The sequence below is a fragment of the Notechis scutatus genome, chromosome 5, assembly GCF_049901735.1.
Source record: "Notechis scutatus isolate UNSWTSFEM ecotype Mainland chromosome 5, rNotScu1.2, whole genome shotgun sequence".
Classification (NCBI taxonomy): Eukaryota; Metazoa; Chordata; class Lepidosauria; order Squamata; family Elapidae; genus Notechis; species Notechis scutatus.
This window is the reverse complement of record NC_142013.1, coordinates 50,351,080-50,371,619: the sequence shown is the minus strand read 5'-3', so window position 1 is coordinate 50,371,619 and position 20,540 is coordinate 50,351,080. Positions and strand designations below refer to the sequence as shown.

The 20,540-nt window shown below is 36.2% G+C and overlaps 1 protein-coding gene across 1 annotated transcript in view; it reads left to right on the top strand.

Moving 5' to 3' along the window:
• LTN1 (listerin E3 ubiquitin protein ligase 1) overlaps positions 1-20,540 on the top strand; it is a 35,417-nt gene that overhangs the window by 2,107 nt on the left and 12,770 nt on the right. The window contains exons 2-16 of the mRNA XM_026664132.2: positions 1,767-1,970; positions 3,484-3,582; positions 3,912-4,142; positions 4,992-5,044; positions 5,705-5,885; positions 8,632-8,805; positions 10,387-10,577; positions 11,043-11,190; positions 12,005-12,760; positions 14,937-14,978; positions 16,673-16,865; positions 17,099-17,338; positions 18,252-18,405; positions 19,310-19,460; positions 19,923-20,124. Coding sequence (XP_026519917.2) covers positions 1,767-1,970; positions 3,484-3,582; positions 3,912-4,142; positions 4,992-5,044; positions 5,705-5,885; positions 8,632-8,805; positions 10,387-10,577; positions 11,043-11,190; positions 12,005-12,760; positions 14,937-14,978; positions 16,673-16,865; positions 17,099-17,338; positions 18,252-18,405; positions 19,310-19,460; positions 19,923-20,124 — 3,019 coding nt within the window. The remainder of the gene's footprint in view (positions 1-1,766; positions 1,971-3,483; positions 3,583-3,911; positions 4,143-4,991; positions 5,045-5,704; positions 5,886-8,631; positions 8,806-10,386; positions 10,578-11,042; positions 11,191-12,004; positions 12,761-14,936; positions 14,979-16,672; positions 16,866-17,098; positions 17,339-18,251; positions 18,406-19,309; positions 19,461-19,922; positions 20,125-20,540) is intronic.

The window sequence follows — 20,540 nt, the reverse complement described above, 5'->3', positions numbered from 1 at the left end:
CTACCTCCACCTTTGTGCAAGGAGGGACAGGAGGAGCACTGCCAGAGCCCTGCAAAATGACCTCCAGCTGGCCACAAATGTGCATGTGGCTGCTCAAACGGTCAGAAACAGACTCCATGAGGGTGGTATGAGGGCCCGACGTCCACAGGTGGGAGTTGTGCTTACAGCCCAACAAGATGCAGGATGTTTGGCATTTGCCAGAGAACAACAAGATTGGCAAATTCGCCATTGGCGCCCTGTGCTCTTCATAAATGAAAGCAGGTTCACACTGAGCACATGTGACAGACGTGACAGGGTCTGGAGATGCCGTGAAAAACGTTCTGCTGCCTGCAACATCCTCCAGCATGACCAGTTTGGCAGTGGGTCAGTAATGATGTGGGGTGGCATTTCTTTAGGGGGCTGCACAGCCCTCCATGTGCTCCGCCAGAGGTAGCCTGACTCCATTAGGTACCGAGATGAGATCCTCAGACCCCTTGTAAGACCATATGCTGGTGCGGTTGGCCCTGGATTCCTCCTAATGCAAGACAATGCTAGACCTCATGTGGCTGGAGTGTGTCAGCAGTTCCTGCAAGACAAAGGAATTGATGCTATGGACTGGCCCGTCCGTTCCCCAGACCTGAATCCAATTGAGCACATCTGGGACATGTCTCGCTCCATCCATCAACGCCACATTGCACCACAGACTGTCCAGGAGTTGGGGGATGCTTTAGTCCAGGTGTGGGAGGAGATCCCTCAGGAGATCATCCGCCACCTCATCAGGAGCGTGCCCAGGCGTTGTAGGGAGGTTATACAGGCACATGGAGGCCACACACACTACTGAGCCTCATTTTGCCTTCTTTTAAGGACATTACATCAAAGTTGGATCAGCCTATAGTGTTTTTTTTCCACTTTAATTTTGAATGTAACTCCAAATCCAGACCTCCATGGGTTGCTAAATTTGATTTCCATTGATAATTTTTGTGTGATTTTGTCGTCAGCACATTCAACTATGTAATCAACAAAGTATTTAATAAGAATATTTCATTCATTCAGATCTAGGATGTCTTATTTTTGTGTTCCCTTTATTTTTTTGAGCAGTGTAGTTTAGCCAAATGAATGATTAATGATTGATATTACACAAGCATATGTTAGATTGATAAGGTGGGAATTTATACATCTTGTGAGTAATGGCAAAAAAAGGATAGCACAAAAGATTTTAACTGACAAACTGTGTATATAATTGAAAGATGGTTTTATGTTTTTATGTTTTGTTTGTATGTTTGTTGTAAAAAATAAAAACTTTATAAAAAAAGAAATATAGGTGTTGACAGCATGGGAAAATTTGGTGACAGCATATTAGTTATAGTTCAATTGTGAAATTCTCACCAGATGTTGTCTTATATTTTGTCAATGAGCAATGAGCTTTCTTAATAAATAATTAATCTGTAACTTAATTTATAAATTGTCCAATTACTATTTTACTTTATTGTAAATAGTTTTTTAAAATATTTTGTAAACTTTAGCTTGAGTTTGGATTTTTTTTTTGGGGGGGGGTGAGATCAAACAGTATTATTTGCTTTAACAATGTAAGGAATCAAGAAGCAAACCATAAAGTTAACAATTTGATATGGAGGCCACCTTGAGTTTATAAAAAACAAAGATGGGATATAAATAATTAAAATAAAAATTGCAGCTTCAAACATAACAGTGATTCCCAAGGAAGTTTGTTTAGGGTATTGTAATAATTTTCAAACAGCAGTTCTTTTTTCTCTCTCTTTCAAATATAGCCTTCTAGTAGTGGAAGAACAGCTGAACTTCTAGCTAAAGAACAAGGAACTGTTCCTGGATTTGTTGGCTTTGGCACCTCTTCAAGTGACCTGGGATATGTTCCTGCAGTTCAGGGAGCTGAAGAAATAGACAGCCTTATAGATGCTGATTTCCGTATGGTGCTAAGAAAACTTTCTAAAAGAGATGTCACAACCAAGTTAAAAGTAGGTTATGTTATATTTAGAGGGTCATTATATATTTAAAGATTAATAATTGCTGTAATATTTTTGACGTTTTGTTTGTTTTTTTCCTAACATTTTCCTGCAAATGCGGGGATCTCTTTTTTCATATCAGTTGAGTGTTGATCCATTGGTTGCATCAGGAATTGACCGACTGGCTTGTCATCCGAGCCTGACATGGACTTAAGAGAGAGAGTGACTGACCCAAAGTCACCCAGCCAACTTTTAAGGTTAAAGTGGGGCTAGAATTCACAGTTTCCTGGTTTCTAGCCCGGTGCTTAATCACTAGACCAAATTGGCTCTCAATTATAACATTTTTGATCTTATAATTTATTTGTAATTTGTATTTTTTTTAAAAAATTATAATATGTAAAAATAAAATATCGAAAAACAAAAGCAGAAAAATAACACAAGCATACATTGCAGATAAAAGTCATTCAGCCAAGTTTTAAAACACACTTGATTGCATGGAATATCTTTCTACTCTTCCATTACATCAGTAGAGAGCAGTTGAAAAACAAAGTGAATATTTAGCAATATTTCAAGATTTTAAAACTGAATTAATTAACCTTTTTTGCTCTTTCCCATGTTAATCTATAATTCCTCATTTTTCACTTACCGTAATAAGTCCCAGATTTTAGATATAAAATTCAGTATTACGTTACATTTTTTACAACATTAATTTTTGTCATATCATTTTAATAAACTTATGGATATTAAACCATGACAATGGGGCAAGGAACTTCCTGTTAGAATTTGATTAACTTAAAAAGCAATAAAATCATTGTATAAACTCAGTAAATGTTGACATAAAAATGCAGTGTGTTATATGTATTAAATCAATATAATTGATATAGATACTATTATATTTATATATATATATATATATATATATATATATATATATATATATATATATATTTATGTTTATATAGCTGCACATTTCACACTAGTAGCATTGTGCAGAATAAGAAATTGAGTTTTAGCCTGGAGAAGATTGTACTCAGTGATCCCCAACGGGGGGGGGGGGGTTTGCGCGGGGGGGGGGCAAGGGGGGGGGGATGCTTCGGTGACCCACGAGCATGTGCAGAATAAGCGAATGGGGGGGTTTTCCAAGGCTTCACCTGGAAAGGGCCGCCCTTTTGATGAAAGCCGGTGGCTTCTACGGAAGCACTTGTCAAGAAAGCGGCGCTAGCGGCGTATGGTGGGTTCCGCGAGGCGGGGACCGGGGGGTGCTGTACTGTATTGGAGGAAAGTGCCTGAGATGCCAGGTTTTTCTGTAATTTTAAAGCTGCCAAAAGTTGTGTTTCTTAAAATTGGTGGCCAAAGAAATCTAGTAAACGAATAGATTTTTTTAAAAAAAATCAACACTGTCTTGTGCACCCAGTATCATTTGGTAAATATGAACTTTCTTTTAATAACCACCGTAACAGAACAGGGGGTAATCATCAGCTGTGTTTTGTTTTTTTAAAAAAAACTTAATTATTTTTAATTTTAGGCTATGCAAGAATTTGGAGTAATGTGCAAAGAGAGAGATACGGAGATTGTTAAAGGAGTTCTACCTTACTGGCCTAGAATTTATTGTAAGATTTCTCTTGTAAGTATTGAAATTTATATTTATGGGAAGAGTTTGAACCAAGCCTGCTTTTAATTAGCTGCTGTAGTGGTCAGAGATGAATGCAAAGTTCTGTTATACCTCTTGGAAGGCTGATTTGTTCTGCAGAAAGCTTAGAATCAGATAAAGCAGTGATAGAGCTCTAGTGTGCTGTGGAAAGCCATGCAGAAAATCGGGCATTAATGTTATATATATGTTTATCTGTAAGTTATGACAGTAAAATTTTCTTTAGAAAAATAGGTAATCTAAAATTGTTCATATGTATAGTGAAATTATATAATTATTTTTGTATTTGCCAATGTTTATGGTAGGATCATGATCGCCGAGTCCGGGAAGCAACACAGCAAGCTTTTGAACAGCTTATTCTAAAAGTCAGAAAACATTTAGCTCCTCATTTAAAAAACATTATGGGATATTGGCTTATAGCTCAGTGTGATATTTACTCTCCAGCAGCATCAGCAGCAAAAGAGGCATTTGAAAAGGCCTTTCCACCAAGCAAACAATCTGAAGCCTTAATGTTTTGTAAAGATGAAATTTTAAATGTAAGTTTTCACATTTGTATGCTTTTTAATTTTTGTTAAATATATAATTAAAAATTAACAGAAAAGGATACACAGTGACTACCTAAAGAAGTCCGACTGAAACAGCTTTTGCTTTTATACTTGCTAGATGTTTTTGTAGTTATCAAGTGTCTAGTCATTGCCACTTTTTAAAATAATGATGCTTTGTACCTTTGAGTTGGCTTTATGGCCTGGGACTCCCTGGATGAGTCTATGCAGTTTTCCTGTCAACAGTGTTGCTCTTACCTTCTTCCTACATCTGAGATTGGCTCAAAAACATCCAGGTGGTTTCAGGTCTGAGGCAAGACTACCACTCACAGTCTCCCAGTGTGTTGTATGATGCTGTAGACTACTACTTTAAATATTATTTACATCATAATCAATACATAAAATGATAAATGTATCTGCTTAATTAACCTTTTCTGAGACTACAATAATTTTTGAGTATAATGTCAGTTAAGATGTATTACAATTCACATATACAATTAAAAAAACCATTCTTTCTGAAATTATTTTGAATTTACTATATGTGAAACTGAAATTTAGAAATAATATTTTATCTTCTTTATGTTCCATGTATATGTGTGTATGTTATATATTTCCCAACATGTTCATTTATTTGGCTTTTTTGTCTGAAGATTAGACAATCCTTTTAAGCAGAATAAATATGCAAAGTTCCACTTATTTGGATTCATACCATAATAATTTTAAATTAAAGAAATATACATTTGGTAGTGTAATACTTCATTATTATATTTTTTTAAAAAAATTACTTTTTATCTATAAATTGAGTATTTTTCCATTTAAGGATATCTGACTATTTTTATCCAGGTACTACAAGATAATCTTTTGAAAGAAACTCCTGATACACTAAGTGATCCACAGTATGTACAGTATATTTTTATTTCTTTGGAAAAATAAATTGAGTTTAAGTATTTATAAAGATATTCTTGAAATAAAGGAAATGAAAGATGTTCAAGGTCTATCATGTCAGGTGACATGAAATATTCTCCTAATTAAGTTTTCTTTTTGGAGACGACCTCTAGTAGTTTTAATAGATGGAAGAGGTTTCTTTGCAGAGAAACTTCTTCTGGCCATTGGTACTGCTGGTCAGAGCTCAAGTCGCACTTCAAAATGAAGGTCGTTGCCTTTTCACATTAACAAGAACTGTGTTGTTTCTGCACAGCAAAAAAACTTGTTAACAAGAAGGTTGACTCTCCCATATTATGACTTCTTGGAATGTGCAGATTCTTTAAATTTGTTAACGAGAAATAATATGTATTAGGGAGGTATGGAACTCCGATTGCCACTTATTTGCACTCAATGCTGTGACTTTCAAGGGGAAATTAAACCTGACAAATTAGGGAAATTTTGGAAGTTTCCTATTTGCAGTAATAAGAGATCTGTGTAGTTAATGCATACATACAATTAAGATTTGGTTTTCAGGATATGGGTGTGATGTCTTTATTGGGATTTAAAATCAAATATGAAAAAATATAGGGAAATTTGAATTTGTAAACCATGTTCTTATGTTTTTTATTCAGAGCAGTTCCAGAAGAAGAAAGAGAAGCCAAGTTTCATCGAATTATAACCTCTTCTTTATTATCTTTAAAGAAATTGCTTTGTATGATGCCCAATAATGAGATTAAATCATTGGAAGAGAGGCTTAAGACACTTCTCTCTCAAAACAAATTTTGGAAATATGGGAAACATAACATAGCACAGGTACCTTTATCATTTTGCTTTCCTCAAAAAATTATTCTGAAATATAACAAAGATAAAATAAGAATTTTTATTGTAGGCATGAAGACTATTGTTTTAAACACAAAACATATTTAGCTGAAAATAATCTCATTAAAATAACATCTAGCATTATTACAATTTTTGAGCTGGCAATATTGTTTAAAATCATTTTAACAATGGTGAAAAAGATTGCATTCCAATTTCCTAATGACTAAGTAATATCTTGTATCCCAACTTCTCAAATATTAGTCCTGGATAAGAATTATTTATGTGAAGAAGTTTTGAAGTATTAGTTCAAATGAAATTACAACTATTATAATTATTAACATAGTTTTGTATTTTTCTACTGTATGCTATTTTGTATTTTAAAATTCAAGCTTTATTTTAAATAAATCATGAAATTTGAGGAGGGGGAGATGAGTCCATCTGCAGGAAGACTGCAGATTTGGTGCTTAAGTGAAGTGATTACTAAGTTAGAATTATCTGATTGTAAGAACTCTTATGACTTTACTTCAGCTTTGCTTTGCTTTACAATGTCAGAAGATATAATGGTATGTGGGAATGACCTTGGGAAGCAGGGCAAAGGGAACAATCAGATAAAAGGCAATTTATCCAGCAGCAGGAATATTTATTTATTTTTATTTATTTATTTGTCAAACATGTACAAGATAAGTATAAGTATGAACATAAACATAAAGGAAGTAAATACAGATAAATGGGGACAGTAAGACAGGGACGGTAGGCTCGCTGGTGTGCTTATACATGCCCCTTTTACGGACAGTTTGAGATTGAAACTGCAAGGGTTTGAGGCTGTAACAAGGGAGTCAGGTAGAGCATTCCAGGCATTGACCACTCTGTTGCTGAAGTCATATTTTCTGCAATCGAGTTTGAAGTGATTTACCTTGAGTTTGTATCGATTGTTTGCCCAACCACTTATTGTGGTTGAAGCTGAAGAAGTTGACAGGCAAGATGTCATAGCAGACAATTTTGTGAACTATGCCTAGATCGGACCACAGGTGGCGCAGTTCCAGATTGTCCAGGTGCAAAATTTTGAGCCTGGAGGCATAGGGAATTCTATTGTGACTGGAGGAGTGGAATAATATGAGCAGGGTAAGCAGCTCATAAACTCTTCCTAGTTTCTTCGGCTACAAAGGATGTGGGAGAGATGTTAACTTGTTGGACTTGCAAGATTTTGTTAATGTAACTTCAGAGTAAAGTAGAATTAGTTCATCTAGCTATATTTCCTGTCTGGTCTACTTTGCAGGCTGACAGAAAGATACGATCCCAAACAATCGGGTGAGCCCAAACAATAGAGAAAGTTTCTGGAACTCAAAAAGAAGGAAGAAACTGGGCAAAAGGGCAGATTGTATAGCCCTTCCCCCACCCCGCCTCTTGGAATGCTCACTTGGTGCTGCGATAATTGACAAAAATAAAATTATTTTTTTGTATTTACAATCATTGTAGAGGAAAGGGTTGAAAGGGAGTAAGTAGGCACATATATAATGAATATATTTCAAAAGGAGTGCTCTAGCATTGGCATTTTTCTGCTCCTTGCTTAGGAGGCAAACAAAGGCCTTTAGTATGAAACTGATTAGGGTCATGGATCTTAGAAAATGGCTCATAGAATCAGGGTTGTTAGTTGGTTTTCCATAATAATTTTAAGTGATTGTATGGTTATAGAGATAGTACAGGTAGTCTTTACTTAACAACCAGAATTGGGACCAGCAACTCTGTCACTAAGCAAGCAGTTGCTAAGTGAAATGAGGCCACAATGGATGTATGACATTACTTCCCATTCAATCATTAAGCAAGTCGCTGTGGGTTAATGAGACATCATATGACTGCGATTTGTAATTTTATTGCTACTTTCTCAATTGATCTGTTGGAAGTTGGTTGTGAAGGACACAGAAGGATGCTGCAACAATCATAAATGTCCTTTGGTTGTGAACCACCTGCATGTCAATTATGTGGTTATGATGATACTGCAACAGTCATAAATGCAAGGACTGATCATTGTTGTGACCTTGGCTTCCACAACAGCACGAAGCCAACTCCTCGTCCCGATAAGCCCCTTTTATTTAGTTTACAGTGAATTCCTTTCCAGCAAAGTCCCAGCTAACAGTCTTTCAAGATATTTCACAATTACAGACCTTTATCAGGCTTGGAGAGTTGCCAGGCCGATATCTTTCAGATGCCACACTGTAGCAGACAATACATGGCAAGAATGCAGGAACAGATCTTCACCCAAATGAACTAATTGTCTCCTGCAACACCCCACTCCCCTTTCGCTCCTCTTTTATGCCCTCTGGGAGGGGCCATTCACCATCCACCTGTGGCTTTACTCCCAAGTCAACCCTTGTTCCTTAGCTATTCCCTTCTTTTGGCAGCTCTGCACATGCGCACACTGGGAACAGGCTCCAGCTGTTCTTCTGCTTCACTGATGTCCCACTCGGAAGGCAGCTGATAATTGTCAGACGGCCCTGGCCCCATCTCTGCCTCTGACGCAGAGCACTCAGAGCCTTCCCCAGACTCCAGGACTGGCCCATGTTCCTCCCCAACCTCCTCACTGTCCAAATCTGCTGCCAGCTCCGCTCAACAATCATAAAGTTTTTCAGCATTGTCATAACCTTGAATGTTTGCTTAACAGGACAGTCATTAAGTGAGGTTTACTTGTACTGTAATCATATCAACATGAAAATATTCAGGTTTCCTCTTGTTTCTGTTTTAGGTTCGTTCAGCTTTCTTTGAAGTAATTACTACTTTTTGTCAGCATATTCCTGAATCCATGAATGCAGAAGCATCACGAGTTTGTCCAGCTGTTCTTCTTAGCATTGATGATAGTGATGCTGTTGTATGCCTTACTCTTTGGGAAGCTGTACTTCATGTCATTGCTACTATTGAGGTAATCTGGAAGTCATTATGTCTTTAAGTCATTATACATTGAAACCATTACTTAACTCATAGGCACCTTTCAGATTACATATCTTTTTTTAATCATTTTTTTATTTTATTCAAACTATTAAAATACAAACTCCAAAAAAAGAAAAAAAATACAAAAACAAAACAAAATTTGACAAACCACCAAAAAGTACATAAAAAGAAAAAACAACAGCAAAACTTCAAAAATAATTCCTCCGCCCCTTGCGAAGCAGGCACCCCACAATTTATAAATTTCTACCACACTGTTTGCCTGACCCAATTAGTTTGACATCTATCTGCTATCTGGATACATAGTTGACAGGTAAAACCAACAGTTAAATTAAACTTCAAAACCCTCTCTTAATATCTGTTTATTGCATTTCACTTGCAGAAAGTCCACAATGGCTTCTGGTCTACCATAAGTTATTACAATCATTGCCTCTGATCTGTTCAGGATCAAATATCCTCAAATGGTTATTAATAATAGTGCTTATCCTTAAGATAACAATTGAATTTTATTGCCTAAAGTCATAAAGTCTCTATTGTCTATATTTTCATAGCATTTGTCTTCTGTAAATTGTAACAGCACCTGTTAACATATGCTTTCTGATTAAGTATAATAAATCCATTCCCCAAACTCCTTTGATCTTTTTTGAATGCTGAAAAAGTTGAGTTCATCACTTCATTTCTATCAAATTTGAGTCTTTAAAATCCATACCTTTTTTGGAGTTGTCTAACCAACTTGTATTTTCCAAGTCAACGTCATATTTCAGGTCTACCAGCAGCAAATTACCTTCCAATGTGTCTAGTTGTAAACCTTGTAGTACTATAACTTGCATCTTCGAGTTGATTTAAAATCGTGGTTACTTTATCAAACTTTTTATCCAAATGTTCAAGTTGAACTTCTAAGTTAGAAAGCCTTGTCTTAATATAGTATTGCCTGAATTTTGACTGTATTTTGATACAGTTCAAAATACTGTGTTTCAGTAGTTAAACTTCTACAGTTGGAGCTTTTACATTTGTAAACAGCTCCTCTCAAAGACATGAAAAACACCATAGCAAATATAGCCTCAAAAAACATTGAAAAGAGATTTCCCAGCAAAAAATTTCCATCCAAAATTAAAACCCAGGCATTCTTAAAACAGCAGGCAGCGGAAAGAAAAGATGGAAACACAATTTCTGACTGTTCTTAGTAACTCCCATTCAAATTTGGGAACCCTACTGCCAAAGAATCATCTGAAAAAAATATATATTGAGGCTACTTAATGAATAAGCATACCTCAATTTGATTATGTTTTTATCTTATAGAGCCAACATAAAGTGACTTTTCACTGATAATTTGGCAGAAAATTTAAATGGGTAGGCATCATCTTTTCAGATCAACATTTTACATTTTTTCCCCTTATGAACCAGTATAAATAACTTAATTAGTTATGGATACCTTAATATCTCTTTCTCCAGATAATTTATTTAATATCAAGATAAGGAAGTAAGATGCTTCATTTTCAGTATCAAGAAACTTAAGTATTCTTTAATTTACTGTTTTATATTTATTACTTTGCAGGATTGTTGGAGCCATGTGAATGCAAAAAAAGGAGTTCTACCAAAATTATGGACAGTGCTTCGAGAAGGAGGAAGAGGACTTGCTACTATTATATATCCTAATATCTTGCCATTTATTAGCAAGGTGCCTCATAATGTTGCAGATCCAAAGTTGAATTATTCAACAACATTCTTTACTTCTATAATTAAAGGGTACGATAATTAGTTCATGCTTTTTTAATCAAATAATGTTTATGTGTTTAAAAAAATAACTATGTTTTAAGTATATGTGTATGTGTTGATAGTATTTGTGTTTTATTTGAAGATGAAAAACAAATAGTTGAATTTGAAAGCTGCAAATACCAGTTCTTCTGAGAATTATAATGAAACTGTTGAAATAATATTTTGATGATGAAATTCGTAAACTTTCCTCCATGTAGCATTTTTTTGTTTTGTTATGTTTTTAAGTTAAGTTTCTTAACTTAAAGTTAAGTTTCTGGTGCTAATTTTTCAGTTGCTTCACTAAAAACACCATATAAATCTATTGATTATAGCATTATTTAATCCAATGTGGATATGGAAATTAACTTTAATTAGTTAGTTAATTCCTGCCTTTATTATTTTTACAAATAACTCAAGGCAGTGTTCATTCTGATCCTTGATCTTCTGTTTGCTTAGGCTATTCACTGAAAGAGCAATGGTTTGTCGATCAGAATCTTCAGCAATCATATCAACTTTTATGGAGTGTTTACAATTTACAGTCCTGCAGAATATTGGTGAAGAAGAAGAACAAGTTAAAATACAAGAAATGCTTATAAATATCCAGGTATGTTAGCAAAAGTAAAATATTGGATTATCTTCAAAGGTTTTAATTGATTAATACTAGATTGGTGAGTTTAGTTTGCACCAAATATTAATAGTTTGAACAGTTTCTAGTTAAAATATACTGTTATGAAACACAAAAAGGTTATCTGAAAAAACATGTTTTTCATAAGATCTGCTTCTGTTTGCTCCCCCTATTAAAAATTTCCCTTTAGCACAGCAACAAGGCTTCTATTTTCTCTAATTATATTGTTGGATTGTACACAGTCAACTTGGATACAGGTAGTCCTCGACTTAGAACCATTTGTTTAGTGACTGTTTGAAGTTACAATGGCACTGAAAGAAGTGACTTATGACTGTTTTTCCCACAGTTACATGTTCACAATTCAGATGCTTAACAATTGGCATGTATTTATGACAGTTGAAGTGTCCTGGAGTCATATGATCCCGTTATGATCTTCTGGCAAGCAAAGTCAGTGTGGAAGCCAGATTCACTTAACAAACATGTTTCTTATTTAACAACTGCAGCAATTAACTTAACTTTGGCAAGAAAGGTCGTAAAATGGACCAAAATGTACTTAACAACTGTCTTGCTTAGCAATGGAAATTTGGGACTCCAATATGGTCATAAGTCAAGGACTACCTTCACATACCTATTCCGTCTGTCCCACTTCTGCTCATGAGATGAACTTTATCCATATGGGCTTGAAAAACAATAACTAAAGATAAAAAGAATATGCTGCATAGGTTGAAACAGTTTTCAGAAATGGTATCAAGTCATGTTGAGATTAAAATGCATGTTTTTTTTTTCTTTACAGTTAATACCTCTCATTGATACAGTAATTAAAGAGCCCAAGTTACAAAATGGACCTTTGTTTTATGAGATAGCAGGCATGCTGAATGTTTGGAAAACAAAAGCAGAAATACCTAATGATGATAGAACATCCCTCACTTTTCAGAGAATGTTATGTAACTTTTGGGATGGCCTTTCAAATATATGTGTGGGACATGTTGCTGTAATGGATGCAGATGAGAAATCATTGGCTGCTGTGTCTTCTTTGTTGCAAATTCTTCAGAACCCAGAAAACAAGATGAAAACAAATAGAAAAAAAGCTGTAAATGTAAGATTTGCAGAAGACAGAAAAGTTGAAATTAACGCCGAACATGAGAATTTTGTTGACATGAGAATGAATGAATCCAGTAATGTTATTCATGAAATTCATGGGAAACATACTTTTCCTCTACAGAATGAATCTTTAGAAGGTTTAGTTTGTAAACTTGCAAAACTAAGTATAGGGTACACCAGTCAACAGACATCTGACCAACACTTAAAGTTCCTCTCTGCCCTACTCAGCAACTTTGCTTCTCATAAAGTTTTCCAGGTGCTTAAAGAAGAAAGCGATGATGTTCAGTATGAAAATCCATCTATTCAGTTTCTGCACGAAAAGTTAATTGTTTGGCTGAAAGAAGATTGGAGAAAAGAGACAGACTTCCTGGTTGATATTTTATATAGCATTCTCCATTGCTGCAGCAGTCCCATAGAGAGGGAAAATATTCTCAATGATTTAACAAAGGTACAGCTAAATTGATTTCATTCAATTTGTTTTAATGCATTCTGTTAGACTAATTAGAGTTTGGAATAGTAACATTTGTACTTGCACCTTGGTAGCTGTGGCTTATCAAGTAATATGCATAAATTTCTTAATATTTGGAATTAGAATTGCATTAGGACAGTTATAAAATACTTTTAATTATCCTTTAAAAATACCGTATTTGCCGGCGTATAAGACGACTGGGCGTATAAGACGAGCCCCAACATTTCCACTCAAAATATAGTTTTTATTATATACTCGCCGTATAAGACGACCCCCCACTTGGAGGCATGCTTTTCAGGGCAAAAAGTCATCTCATACGCCGGCAAATAAGGTAAGTTGTAACACTTGGGGTATTCTGGATATAATTCTTGATTGACACCCCGCCCCTTTCCCCAAACTTACAAAGCCACCAAAATGCTTTAGAGAGGCAGCTTCGCCTTTCTCAGGCTGGCACTCAATTCCTCTCCCTTTCTTTGTGACAGCCCCGCGTGCGTGCCATCGGGACTCCAAGGGTGGGGATGGACAGCTGCCAACTCTCTCTCTCTCTCTCTCTCTCTCTCTCTCTCTCTCTCTGTGTGTGTGTGTGTGTGTGTGTGTGGTGTGGAGGGTAATTCGCTATCTCTGGCCTCCGCCGGTTTTAAAGTTGCTTGGCCGGTTCCCAAGTCGCAAGCGCGCGCTGGCCGGAGACGCGGCGGCGGGTGGAAGCTCGGTGCAGGGGAGGCGGATCTTTCTCTCTTAAGCGGGGAGGGGAGGAGGGGACAAGAGGAGGGATGGGACAGGGGCGGGAGGAGGTCTCTCGCCTTCTTCCACCGCCCACGGACCCTTTTCTTCCCAAGGGGACCCTGGAAAGCAGCTCGGGAGCCGGGTGGCCCTGCCCAGCGGGGTCCCATCAGGAACTTCCCGAGGACACCCTCCCCGCCCTAAGCACAGCCCTCCCGGTCTTTCAAAGAGGGAGGGAGAAGCGGAGGAGCAAATTGCCGCCCCCGCCCCGCTGCCCAGAAGGAGGGGCGCCACAGTCCACCCCCACCACCTTCTCCCCCCACTCCCCGGGCCATTACGGCTCGGGGCTGGCTGGGCAAGCGGCCCCGCCAGAGACCCTCCTGCTCCACCCCCACCCCACCTCCAGATTGGCCTCGCAAGCGCCCCAGCCGGGCGGAGGGTGGGTGGGTGGGTGGGAGGAGGAAGAAGAGAGACTCTGGCTGGGCTTGAAGGGGCTTCGCAAGTTGCGGAGCTCCGCCCCGTCGCTCTTGCACCGAGTGACAACGTATTTACCGGCGTATAAGACGACCCCCCACTTGGAGGCATGTTTTTCAGGGCAAAAAAGTCGTCTTATACGCCGGCAAATACGGTATCTATTTTTATTTATTAATTTTGCTTATTTATTCATTTCCTGGAATAGGAAATCAGTTATAAACTGATTTTAAACAATATTTTTTAAACTATAATAAAGAGCAATAAACATATCATAAACAATATAAACTCAGCTGCTACTTCATACCATCTTGTTAATCAGAGAAGCTGCAAATCAATTAAGAGAGAGCCAAATCTGTCTTCTGAGACATAGTTTCACACTCTAGGTATTGTGAACATTCAGTTGTCTATATTTTCACTAGCCATACTTTCTGATGATAAGACAAATAAAGTACTTTGCTTAAGGCGGAAGATTAAGTTTTCTTCAAGTACACATTCTATGACTAGAGAGTCTCTGGTGATGCATACTCAATGAAAGTAGATCTCCTGCAGATCTAGTTTAGTTTTTATGTTAAATAAAACATGTTATGCATAGGCCATATGTATATACAAGTTTCTTCAGAAAAGAAGTACTGCTCAAGATTGTGTTAAATACAATATTAAGTAGAGCTATGCAGCTGTCTAATTTGTACAGCAAAGGTGATTCGGAGAGTTTGTAGATGAAAATGTTCCACATGGTAGTACCTCCTTAGATCAAATAATTATTTTTCCGTGATTGTGCAGCTAATTTCGAAAGCTCAGGAAAGAGCAGAGTTTTTTAAAAGAGTGGCCAATAGGTATAACATCCATGGCCATTTATTCCCAGATTTACCTTTTTTCCTTTGAATCCATATCCCTGTCTAATATTACATTACTCTGGGAAATTTATTGTCATGTTTTAACGCTATTTATTTTTCTTTCCAAGATGGATCTAAAATGGAATATTCTTCTTCAAATAATCCAAAAGGTATGTTCAAATCCCCTGCCCCTCTCCCCTGCCAAAATTTCATTCATATTAGTCTGGGATCCAGAAAAGCACTAAATTGCTTCGGAATACACAGGCATTTTAGTTGTTCTTTCCAGTTTATGGCTCACTTGGTCACTGTTCCGTTGGAATGAATGAGTTCATGTTGCTTGGCAGCAAAACCAGCTATTCCCCCTCTTTGGCCTGTTTGTGGGTAATTTTTCATTGCATAAATGTTTCTGACTACAATATATATCCATCTTATTATATTAAAATGACTGTTTTGGTTACATATTATATAGGTAGGTGATTTAGAAATAAACGTGTAAGAAGAATTAGATGAGAAGAGCCAAGAGGATATTGCTTGATTTTCCTTTTCTGCTGAACCTCTGAGAATAGAGAAATGCTTTGGAAAGGGAGCAGATCAGTTAAAAAAATAAGAAAGTGCAAAATATTATCTTTTCCATTTAACCTTCAAGACGACTGAGGGAAAATAGCTGACAGTGATACTGAGTCAACCCACCTCACAGGGTTGTTGCTGTGGGGAAGATTGGCTAGAATAATCTGACCAAGGCTTCCTGAGACAGTAACAATCACGCGCTGTTCCCAAAAACCTTGTTTTTATTATTTCAACGGCTGTAAATTATATGAGCCCCAAACAGTTTATGAATAGTCTTGATAAGCACCCACCTTTATCTCCCTTAAAATGCTGCCAACGACTAATTTGCCAATTGTACAAGGCCAAATGGAGCACAAAGTCAACACGGAGCTTCAGATTTTAAACCAACCAGAATGAACAAAGTTGCTTCCTGCAAAGGCTCATATCCCTTTGCTTCTCCTTTATGTCTTATGGGAGGGGCCAATCATCTCCAAGCCTTACTCCTGAGTCGCCCCTGTTGTCTTAACTGTTCTTGCCTTCTGGCAGCTCTGCGCAAATGTGCATTGGGAACAGGCTCCCCCTGTTCCTCTGCCTCGCTGATGCCAGATTCTGAAGGCTCCAGAGTCAACACATAACTCTCAGATGGCCCTGGCCCCATCTCTGTGTTGCATGCAGATCCCTGGTCCGAGTCCTCCCCAGACTCCAGGACTGGCCCATGTTCCTCCCCACTGTCCGACTCTGCTGCCAGTTCCGCAGGCTGTTGGCAGACCATAACAGGAAGAAGGAGTATAATGTCTGAAACTGCCTTGCATTACTTATAAAGGCAGGGAAATGAATGAATAAATAAATGAAACAGATACAGTATGACTTTTAGCTGAACAAAGACATACAGCATGACTTTCTGTGCCAAAGTCTTTCAAATAAATATGGCCCTGCAGAATGTTTGAAGGAGCATTTCACAAAATGTGCCCTTTCTTAGAAATTGATTAATTGCCTCTTTTTCAAGATTCCTTTCAAGAGGGAACATTTTAATTATCTGTGATTTAACTAAGTCTTTAAACTGAATAGTATTTTTGATTAGAAGTATTCTCTCTCTGTGTGTTGGGGGGGGCAGGCATGTATGCACATGCTCATGTATGTATCTTGAGATAATCTTTTATAGATCTTACTGATCTGGTACTTTGAAGAATACATTTAAAAATCATAAAGTACTTTTTTTTTATGCAGATTTTTTTTATAACAAACTAAGAGGTTTATTTTGAGATTAAAAGAGTAAACAACTACTTTGAAAAATATTTGTGTACTTTCTAAACCTTAGGCGTGCTCAAACTCTGAGAAACATTCCTTAAGTTCTACATGGCTAAAAGGAGATGTGTTAGGTGAGAAGCTTGTGACTCTGGCCCATGATCTGTGTAACATCAGCTTGAAGATGACAGTGACTTCAGCTGAATCATTTCATTCAGAACAATGGACTCTCCTAAGCTTGGTATTATCTCAGTTAATTAAAAATGGTAAGTGATTTAAACTTTTTTAATAAATAATAAACTTCTAGAAGAATTAGAAGGCTAGCCTTGCCACGGATAGATAATTTGAGGTACTGGTGTAGGTAAGTTAGGCAATATAGTATTTATCATGTATGCTAATAAAAAGCCAGAGTGTTTTTTCAGGACATTAAAAATGAGAACTCAGTAGTAGAGCTGGTGGTTTTATGATTATGTAATAAAATGTCTCTTTTAATCCATAGAGTCCTTAATTGGTGAAGTTTATGTTAAAAGAATAATTGACAAACTTCAAGCCGCTCTGTCAAAAGCTAAGGATCTTTCAGAAGCTGGAAACACAGAACTATCAGTGTCTTTCATCTGTGATATAGCCTCCAGTTTTTTCACTTCTGTTAAAGGATGTTTAATGATGCCATCTTCTGAAGATTTATTATTAACTATTTTCCAGTTATGTGCACAGACCCAGGATATAACACGTTTATCAGGTACGGTTGCCTATGTATTTCTATGTATTTCCATATCGATTTTTTGGGTATATTTCTTACCTCCTTATTTGTAACTAAAAATTGCAAGTTCTTTAATTCCTTACATACATACATACATACATACATACATACATTCATTTACACATATACATTTGTTTTCGTAGATTTTCATGGGTAAAGGTATGTAGGTCTAGGTGTGTTCGGGTCTTTTCCCGTGTAAGATTCAGAGTATCTTGGTGACGTTTCGGTGAGGTCCCACTCGCCATCCTGAGGATGGCGAGTGGGACCTCGCCGAAACATCGCCAAGATACTCTTAATCTTACATGGGAAAAGACCTGAACACACCTAGACCTACATATATACATTTATATATACACACACTATATATTTAAGTATACATACACATATATACACACATACAGAACCAAATATTACAAAAATGGTGATAATGTTTTCAGGTAGAAATATTGAGAAAACAGAATTTCTGCATTTAAGCATATTTTTGAATGTACATAATAAATTGTTTAAACAGGAATTAGAATTGCACCTTTTAAAATTGAGAAATGTGCAGTTTCTTAAAAAGAACAATCTTGGCAGAAACACAAACAATTTGCTTCTGTAAAACAGAATAAGGATGGATCAGTCCTGGTACTATACAGCAAGCAGATATAGCAGTGTGTTTTTCATGGTTAAGACATGTAATCCGTAATTGAATGCATATTAACTTTTAAGAAGTATAAGTTTAAATCTTTTTATCATTTATCGATAAAATAGTTTCATTAGAAAATAAGGACATCGCTTTCTTAAGTGATGAAAACATGATTCTGCTCATAAGCTTTCTGTTTTACAGCATGATTAATGTGTATCATTCTGTTTAATAGTTACAATTCTGATCTATTTTTTCTTCATGTAGATTTTCTTGTAAATAAATTGAAGCATACTTGGATGTGTGGCATCACTTCACTTGTGCGTCAGCGTAGTATTCTGCATAAGGAGAGCAGCTTCCTACAAAAATCTGCATTCTGGGTCAAGAACCAGCTTCAGACATTAGTATTGGATATAAAAAGGTAGTTTAGAATACACTGGATAATTTGCTCAAAGCTAGCCATCACTCAGACTAATAATAATTTTAAAATGTCCTGTAAATAGGATTTCATATTTCATCCTGAGATCAATATTTATTTTGTTTAAAAGCATGACCATGATTGGGACTGGACTTCCATCACTAAACGATGCAGTCTTTAAGTGAATCATCACTTGACTGTGCACAGTTTTATGATCTTTTTTGCTAGGGTTGTTAACTCATTTAGTTGCTAAGTGAATCTGGATTTCCCCATTGATTTTGCTTGTCGAAAGATGGCTGCGAAGATCATAAATGGAGATCTCATGACCCCAGGATGCTGCAACCTTTGTAAATGTATATTGGTTGCCAAGTGCTGGAATTATGATCATGTGACTGTGGAGATGCTTCATTGGTCATAAGTGCAAGGACTGGTCGTATGTCATCTTTTTTAGCAGCTTCATAACTTCAGACTAAATGAATGCTATCTGAACTTCATTTTCCCCATCCAGTTTTGGTTCTTGTTCCTTTTCTTATAAAGTAAGTTTTATTGAGATTAAATGACTAGTAATTAATTATTGACTAGTAATCAATAATTAATAAACTTTACCATTGTCAACTTTTGTTTACCACACTGCCTTATCGTCCATGGATATTCTGGATTGTTCTGTTGTGTTGTTGTTGTGTAGGCTGCCAAATCATCCAGCTTTACCTTCCAAAATCATTACAGAAATTATTTTATGCTCATTGTATGAGCCTGAGGTTTGCTGAGGCTCATTACACTAAATGATGGTTTCATTGTTAATCTTAGTCAGATTGTGTCTATTTTATTATATACGTGTTTTTTGTACAAACAGATATTTTGCTATTATTTGAATTCTGTATCAAGCAAAAAGTTTGTTTATTTTCAGTTTGCAGGTTTTGATCTCTGTGGTCAATGATTTGTTGACTACATTGCTAGAAGCTGAAGATGTTTCTGCTTGTGTTCTGAAAGATTATGTTGAATGGCTTACTCCGACTCAGACTGAATGGGAAAAGATGCGCGAGTCTCTGTCCAATGAGGTATGTAAGCTAAAGCAAAATTGATACATGGTGGAGTAATCTTCAGTGTTCATATATTTACCTACTTAGATTATTTTTTCATCTAAGGATCCTAAATGAAAGGTGTAAGAAAGATATTGCTGCTATAAAATATACATTATAACAATTTCAACATACTCATTTGAAACGTATTTTAAGTATAGCAATAATTTCTCCATGGATAAAATACATATATAATTTTACATATATAATTTACATATATAATTATACATTATATTATAATGTACATTTTATTTATGTGTAATGTAAATATATCCCTTGACAATTAGTGCCATACCTAGCTTTAATTATTATCATCAATTAAATGTTAAATCTTCATGAAATTTTATATTAGTATGGAATTAAATATTTGAAATTTTGCTTTTCTGAAAGAAAGATATGATACTTTTATATCTAATATATGTTTTTAATATGTTATTACAGTGGTTGAGGAAGCCACTTCTGGAAGGAAGACTAAGTATTAATTGTGAATTACCTGGAACAGACCATACATTTTCTATCCCAGCTAAACTTCCCAGTCATCTTTGTACTGCAGCTCTGCTTAGTAGAATGGCATTATTGATACTGGAAAAGGAGGTTGTCTTTGAAAATCCTGAAGTAGAAAGAAGAAAAATAGATAATATCAGTAAGTGATAGTAAAAAAAAAAAATTAAACCTGTGTATAACAATCATATTATATTCTTTTTTTCCTGTTATTGCCATTTTGCCAAATAGAAATGTGGCATATGTTACACTGAATATATAATAAAATTCTATGTAAACTTCAGGGGTTAATAATGACCTATTGGGATAAATATTTGAATGTCACAACCACATCTTATGATAGGAGATCACTGTTTTGCATAATTAATAGGTGCCACCCACAATCATATTTCCAGGTTCTAGGCCAGCATTTCTCAACTGGAGTTTTGTGAAACCTGAGGATTCTGCTAAGAGTCACTATGGGTTCACCAAGAGAACACTATTAGAAAAAAAAAACTTTTTAAATTATCTATGCCATGTAATGCTCTTGCTTGTGGCAGTGGAATTTTCCACCCTGTG